Consider the following 7,997-nt stretch of genomic DNA (forward strand, 5'->3'; position numbering starts at 1 on the left):
TTAATAGCAACATGATTCATTCAAGCCGAATATTGCATAAACAGAAGCTGATTAAAGAGGAAGAGTCTCATTTAAAAATAAAAAAGCTGTTAAATGAATTCACTAATATCTAAACCAAATTATCTTAAAGGCTATCAAATCCATGGTGTCAACAATAAGTTGATAGCAATTGCATGCTTTGTAACATCTATTGAAACTTTAATAGATCCAATGATCATATGATGGAAGGATAAATAGCTTGGCGTTGCAACACTTGCTCACCTACTGCAACATCTGAACCATAGTCTAACTATAAAATGGTGTCCTTTTACTTTACTTTCTTCTCCTTCTTGACTTGTGGCTTTCGATATATGATAATTTGACTCAGGATTGTGCCATTTGTCAGGACACCAAGTACAGAGCCCATAACAACTTCAAAGGATTCAAGGACAACAAATAAGCAAAAATAAATAGGCATATATATACAATAAATAAGCAAAAATCTGGCTTATAAAAGCTCAAAGGGAAATAGAAACGGTTCAGAGAACAACAGTTAACGTGCAGTTTTTCATAATGTAGCATCTGTAGTTATGAGTTTAGATTGTAAAAGAATTTCGGAAGTGTTGTAATCTATCTTCTGTTTTCAGAGAAAAATGAAGAGAAAATGCTTTGGAAGGAAATAGATTGCTTCTAAAGAGAACCAGAGAATAGAAGCTATTAGAAGTCATGGAAATTTTTTAATAAATAAGTATATAACAAATTTTAGAAAAAGGATACCACTTGTTGGTGCTTTCTCCTGGACACCGGTAAACACTCTAACTGCAATAGAAAACATGAAATGAATTTAGCTTCTTCCTTGTCATTGCAACAGAATATAACCACCTCTATGGCCCTACAAACATTGATTGTCCAGAAGTGCTATTAACAACATGGACTTACCAAGGGAGCCAGCAGTATTCATTAAGCATGTTAAGAAGCTGAGCTCCCCAGTGCTTTTGTTCTGCTCAAAAAATAATTGTTCATTAACAGCAATATAGATATAGATTGTCTATAAGTAAAAAATTCACAGAAGTGGGACATGCAATATGACAGTAAGCAAAAAAACACAATAAGTCATTATATTGTGTGGAAACTGACCCACATTTAGGTATATATTAGTTGCATAAATTAGCAGTTTACTAGATAGATCAATTGAGTTATAGAAGTTACTGAATCTACCAAAGAACAAAGACTTTTTTTTTTTTAATTTTAATTGGTCTGATCATAAATATGCTGTGGTCTCCTTTTATCAAAGTAATCTTCACCACTTGATAATGGAACCGTGCTACAAATATCGAGTGTTGATGGTTTCCTACAATCCTACACTATGTTTTCAACATAAGAGCAGTAAATCACTTGTAGGCAAAAACAAAGCTAGAAACTATGAGTCTTTACATGTTATAACTTTTACAGCATTTAAGGATTATGAAATACCATCCCCCTCCAGTGGGCACACATGGATGCACATGTCAAAACAGGAAACACAAGAATCAAAGTCCTATAGGGATCCATGAATGGTTGTAAAACATATATCTGAGAAAGGTTTACAACTTCCTTCCATTAAATTAATAAAGAAATTGCAGAAACTGTAGCAATTTCAAAAACCAAAATGTTGGTTAATAAGTTATATAATTTAAGAGCAGAATACAAATTCAATATGGAAGTTATACTTACGGAAAAGTTCTTCCATATTTGAGGTACCCTGGCAAAGAAAAATATTGCATGCTGGGACGCCTGTAGCAGGTCATGTCCACATCAAAATAGCGTTAACCATACAGAAGCTCTATAATTGCAAAATTAAAGCTTCTGAATATTAGGACACAGATATCTGTTAGTAATATTATCCCCACACCATAAGTTGATGAGAGAAACAAGGTAAAAGAACACAGAGGAATGTAAGCAAGACAGTATAGAGCTTCCGAATATTAGCCCACAATGTTTTCTAAATACAGTATGGAAAGCAAAAGTTGCTACTCACATATAGAGCTTCAAAAAGAATAGGGTCAATCTGACCAGATAAGACCGTTGGTGCTACAGCACAATATCTGAAACATCATCATGTTAAGGAAACATATTTATGTTCTTCATTCCTGCAGGTCATAAGCAAAAAAGAAACTCCAAAAAAAAAAAAGGAAGAGAAATGGAAAATATAACAGAGAAAGCAAGCAGGATACAGTAGCGCCCTGGTCCATGTTGAAATGCCCACAGGTTGTGAAAAGTAGTAAATTATAGCAACCAAGATTAGCGCTGTAACAGATGAAAAATCAGGTCAAATATTGACGGATGCAATATCAGTTTTCCAAAATATAAAATAATAATTGTATGAAGGTGGAAAAACTAAACCAACCAAAAGATGAACAGCTTACATGCTTTGTGAAGATATGAAGTTTGCATCATATTCAGAACTAGAAGGCTTAACCAGTTCTGGAACTATACTGGTTGGTTTCAATTATCACATATGCATAGTCTATAATTTCTCAATTCTACTTCTTCTAATTTACCCACAAAATATACAACCACACACACATGCATACACATATAGACCCATCCATGTGTGTACATGCACCATATGACACACAGCAGCAGAAGAAATAGGAAAGGAGAAGATTAAACACGAAACTGGTTAGTGCTTGAAAGATATTAATATGCATATTACACAAAACAAACCAAGTTGTCATTAGCTTAAATCTCTAAAATATTGGTTCAGTCAAAAATTCAATGCTTGTTCTTATCCTGCTTATGGTCCAAACTCCAACCTATAAACAGTTTAGTCCCAAGATTTGGATGCCTACTGCATAACAAGTCTGACTAAAACAATATCCTAAGGAATGGATCAATGGCATATCAAACGACAGTCAATAACAAACATGCACTCCTACTCCCAGTATCTTTTTGCAAAGGTCAGCATAATTTCTACTATTCTTGTACGACACAAGAAAGAACTTCTCAGAAACATGGAAAATCAATGAAAAACTAAAAAAACCCTGCTCCACCTACCCTGGATCAAAAGAAATGCCAATTCTCCATAAGCTGAAAAGGGCAGTCCTTTGTGAAGGCAATATGCCAAAGCAATGGTATAACCAACTACTTCAAGCTCAAAGGCTACAACGCTAAGCCCTCTAACACTTCTATGTTTCAAAATTTTTAATATCTGCAATGGTTACAAACAATAATAGCATTATTACATAGTTGAAAACATCATACAACAAATTTATAAGAAAAGACATTAATTGATCTCAGTAGAGAAATTAAATAAAACTTCATTAATAGATCTCATTTCTAAAATTTTTTTAAAAAAATCATTGCTTTACTTGGCAACTAAATTATCCCAACCGAAAACCTTGGAATGAGATATTTAGGCATCAGTGTGGAAGAATTAATTGATAAAAAAAATTTTAATCTTTGAAAAGAAACTAAAAAACCCAAAAGGCCAAGTAAGTGAAATAAGGGTTTGGTAAAGTAAAGGAGTTGGGATAAAGACCTGAGGGAGTTTGACGGTGGTAGAAGCGGCGACGATGGCGTAGCCGAGGAGCTTGGAAATGAGAGCAAGCAAACAGTCCTTTGGGGGGAGATTCCCGCTTTTTAGAGATCCAATTGCGCAGCTAAAATCGATTCCTAGGTAATCCATTCTTCTTCTTCTTCTTCTCTTTGTTTCGTGTATGAATTTAATAAAGACCTCGTTTTCAATTAATATGGAAACAGAGCGGTGAAAACCAACAGATTTTTTTTTTTTTAAAGTGCTTCAATATTCAATTTATTTGGTTGGAGAAAAAAAAAATTAGAGTAATTGTTTTAATTAAAGAAATTAAAGAACAGTAATTACCAAGTAGAATAATGCCTATGCCTTAGCCCAATCGGCAAAGTAAAATGACAATCAATGAGCCAATCCAATGACATTTATAAGATGGTAGTTCATTATTTATTTATTATTATTATTTTTGAATAAAGATTTCATTAGATACATTGTTAAAATAAATTTTTAATTTTATAAAAGTATTAAAAGACTGATATATAAATTTTATTTATATTTTTAATTAATTTTTTATTTTAAATATATTCTAAAAAATATGTGTCGTCCTGTTAAATTCACTCATAAAATCTAAAAATTTTATCATTATGTATTTGATAATTTTTTAAAATTTTATTATGTATTTCTTTTTTTTAAAATTTTAGTAGATTGGGCCTATTTGTGGCCATATATCATGGGCCTTAAACCCATTATTGTATTTGTGTAAGTTATTTTATAACCCAATAAAAATCAGTTTTTCTCGTCCAAACATTAAACATTAAATGTGCTAATGCAAAGGCTTATGGCCAAGAACATTCAAGGGAAGTCCATAATCACTTTGGCGATATTGCTTATAGATATGCTGACCAGTCTTAAATGTTATGCAATGCCAATGGTCATTTAGCTAAGGCCAATTTCAGTCAAAGATGCAAATCATAGACAAAATTGTTCGTTCACCATTGATCTCACGTAACTAATTGGTCAACAGCGTTCTAAACTATAATACTTTATCGACTTATTTGTCAAAATACAAAATAATTTGCAAGGTAAGAGAAAACCAGGAAGCTGAATACAAATACCACCAACTTGAGAGAAAACCACTTTTTTATTGTCTAGAATTGCAGAGCAGTAGTAAATTACAAGAAACCAAACTTTCAATAAAAACTTACAGATGCTCGAAATACAGATCAAAAAAGGGAAATATATTCATCTAATGCAATGGATTTTCCGCATAGATTAGAATAATTATAAAGCCATTTGTGGCTCAAAGCATGAATTCTGTTATCTTCTATTGATGTAGTGTTTTTTCTGCTTGCATGACATTAGTGACGAAGAGCTCAATAGGGTGGTGGAGGATAGATTCCAGTTGGAGCTGCTGCAAGAATCAGAAATTCAGATAAAGCAACTCACAAACGTGGAAATTTGGAGAATAACAATGGGATGAGTTTCAAAATCTGGAAATTTTGACTTCTAGGAATTTATAGGATGCATAAAAAATGTGAGAGAAGACAAATGTACCTGGTGGATAATAAGTTGAGGCCTGAGGGGGAGGTGGGTATGTTTGTGGAGGATAACCTGCAGGAAGGGCCTGTGGAGGATAGCCAGCGTAAGGAGGGGGCTGATATGTTGCTATACTAGTAGGATATGACTTTTAAGGAGATGGGGCTGCATATGGCATCGTAATCAGGTAAGGAGCTGGAGGTGCTGCTGATGGGTGACCATATGGTGAGACCTGGGTGAAGGGGGCAGATGGTGCATATTCTGGAACTGATGGAGCTAGCTTTGTCTTGCATTTTTGAGGTTGCTACAATTTAAAACCATGATTACTTGGTCAGGTTTATATTTATGTATATATCCTAAAGTAGGGATTTGCAAATATATGAAACTTGGTAACTTACTGTGGCGTTGGAGTAGTGCAATATAAGTCGTACTTCTCCTGAATGCCTGTACCGAAAGAAATATATCAGAGATGTAAATTTAAAAACCGCAGGGTCATGGTTATGAAAGATTATACAAGCTTCTATTTAACCAACCTGCCAGTTTTGCTTTGAAGTGGCCAGGTGCAATCGTCAAAACCTTGGGAAAGGGCTTTGTGGAGTTGAATCCTTAACATAAGTAAGAACAACTCAGTTAAACTAGCGAATTCAAAGAAGTTTATTCCTTTAAATTAAATCAACATAGTGGGATTTACCTTCCACTGCCAATAAGATCATCAGCAACGAGAGTGTTGCTGTTCCAAACCACTACATTCAACTCCCTGAGGCCTTCAATAAGTGTGAAAATGAACTTCTCTTGGAAGGTAGGATTCTTCCCTCCATCTAACAAATATAGTTGGATATGATATTTGTTAATTCAGGGGCTTTACTTAAAACATAATCTTCAGTTTTCTGTCATATTATAGCAAATTAAATGCTAGGAGAGACAGATTACCTGTGCAGGTTTTGGTTCGGCACCTGGCACTTCCATATTCAACACAAACATAAGGGTCCTGTCTTGATATCCATTCCTTGTCCTCCAAGTTGTAACATCCAACAACTGCAAAGTTAAACTCAGCTAGGGATATGAGTAAGAAGATAGCCATGGCAATTAGGAACAAGCTGCATCATATGTATCGTACCTGTAACCTCTAAAGGCAGGCCTTGAATTCCAGAGATCGACATGAATAATGTAAGTGCGCAACGGTATCCTCAATAAAAAGCTGTGTCTTGCTATGAAACATATAAAAAGTAAAACAACTACCACTAGTATTTATAGGGATGGAAGAAATAATCTCCCTTGGGTAAGAGTTGACGGAACTGTGTTAGTCATACAGGGAGCTGTATCAATCATGAGGCGCTTTGAATTATTTATTGCGGAAAGCCATCAACTTGCCAAAGACTGTAGGGTGTACACTCTATAAACTATATCGAATTATGGATTTAATTTAACTAACAGGGAGGAATTGAGGCTCCGTTGGTTCTCTCCATGTAGCGTTCACAAATAAAGTCATTTAAGACTAAATCCTACTGCGAGGGCAATGTGGGGAAAGTCGAAGGCTACGGTTTCGAGATGAGGGGAATTAGTAGGGAAGAAAGGGGGTTTCATTGCTTGTTATCTTCCTCCAACGTTGACAATGAAGCATTTCGAGTAAAATCATTCCAATCCAGGAAAGTCAATGGCCACATTGTCAACATGCCAACTCAGTTTTCTTTGCCCATTCTGGTGTTGACTTTTGACTTCATTGATGTTCGTACGCGTTAATACCTTTATCCTCATGAGACATGACCATTTCAAATCACATTGGCCTCATCGGGCAGGGAAAGGGCTTTTTCCAGGAGGGAAAGGGATTTGTCTCAACTACCAATAGGAGCTTGCTGATCGCTCATCTGCCAATTCTAAGTAACTACTATTATGTTATCGTACCAAATCTAGCTGATAGACGACATTCATGGTTGTAATAAGCTCACTTATGTGCAAGTAAAATAATACACTTATGAGCTTTAATTTCAAGAGTTACCAACGAGCCGCAAACACTCCTTTTTAGCCGCACTGCAAGGGCATGCTGATGCTCCAACGGTTTACTCACCCATAAGTGGACCGACCCGCATGAAACACAAAGCCAGGTCTGGGCCAAGAGTTGCCACTTGACCCAAGTTTAACCGATGAAGCCAGGAAGTGACTTCATTGGACTTCGGCCATTCTAGTCTGGGCTAAGTAAAACTAGGAAGCCCAAAACTTTGCTTTCGCTCCTCAGCAGATTTCCGAGGGCTTAGGGTGGGGAAATCTTTCACTGTGTTTGGTGAAGAGGGAACAAAGATGGAATAAGTATAACCTAATTATTAAGTAGTAACAATAATTTCTTTTCTTATAATCTTATAAAAGCTGTTTCTACCATCACGATAGTATAATCTAATAGAAAAGTAACGTGTCTTAATCATATGCAATTTTTTTGTTGGACTTGGGCAATCTATCCATGGCCATGCAGACTACGGCTGCTGGATTTTCAGGTTGACAGAATGAATTAAACATTGATCTTATTGGCCATGTTCCATAATCTCAACCAGACAACAAGCGCCTATTTTGTACAGAAATTTTCATTGGATTTGACCTCGGGCAGCCCTGTTATGTACATTTACTAGCTGATGTTAACAATGATGTGACATGTAATGCACATTTATAAATTTTAGGTACACCATTTCTCTTCCTTCTCCTCTGAAAGCAAGTTCCTGAATCAACATCGTTCTAAAGCATATCATTTAATACTCTTGTCTTCCCTTTGTGATATTTTTAAAAGTACTATAGTAGCTGTTATAATTGCATCCTTCATGTATAGTTTTAAGTCATTTGCGGTTCTTTCTCTGTTTTGAGCTGTATATTGGAGAGGAAGTGGCTCTCACTAACGACCCAAACCAAACAGGGAGGCTCCAGTTAGGTTAAACCATTTAATGTCGAGATGTTCCATGCTATTACTTTCTTTTTTTTTTGTAAGTTT

The 7,997-nt window shown here is 35.4% G+C and overlaps 1 protein-coding gene and 1 pseudogene across 2 annotated transcripts; both read right to left on the minus strand.

Annotated features, from left to right (window-relative positions):
* LOC111312584 (Mannose-P-dolichol utilization defect 1 protein) lies at window positions 1-3,761 on the minus strand. Its single transcript, XM_022912979.2, has 8 exons — window positions 3,500-3,761; window positions 3,016-3,169; window positions 2,193-2,265; window positions 1,997-2,063; window positions 1,693-1,752; window positions 919-979; window positions 757-798; window positions 1-411 (listed from the first exon to the last, which is right to left on the minus strand). Exons 1-8 carry the CDS (start codon window positions 3,644-3,646, stop codon window positions 308-310), a joined length of 708 nt encoding a protein of 235 aa, XP_022768714.1. The 5' UTR covers window positions 3,647-3,761; the 3' UTR covers window positions 1-307.
* An 850-nt stretch (window positions 3,762-4,611) lies between these two features.
* LOC111311356 (elicitor-responsive protein 3-like) lies at window positions 4,612-6,622 on the minus strand (annotated as a pseudogene). Its single transcript, XR_016345785.1, has 7 exons — window positions 6,144-6,622; window positions 5,957-6,061; window positions 5,718-5,844; window positions 5,560-5,631; window positions 5,425-5,470; window positions 5,045-5,330; window positions 4,612-4,898 (listed from the first exon to the last, which is right to left on the minus strand). The product of XR_016345785.1 is annotated as an elicitor-responsive protein 3-like (transcript).
* Window positions 6,623-7,997: the final 1,375 nt, after the last annotated feature.

This window comes from Durio zibethinus, chromosome 1, assembly GCF_047325235.1.
Source record: "Durio zibethinus cultivar Kanyao isolate XHJ-2024 chromosome 1, ASM4732523v1, whole genome shotgun sequence".
NCBI lineage: Eukaryota > Viridiplantae > Streptophyta > Magnoliopsida > Malvales > Malvaceae > Durio > Durio zibethinus.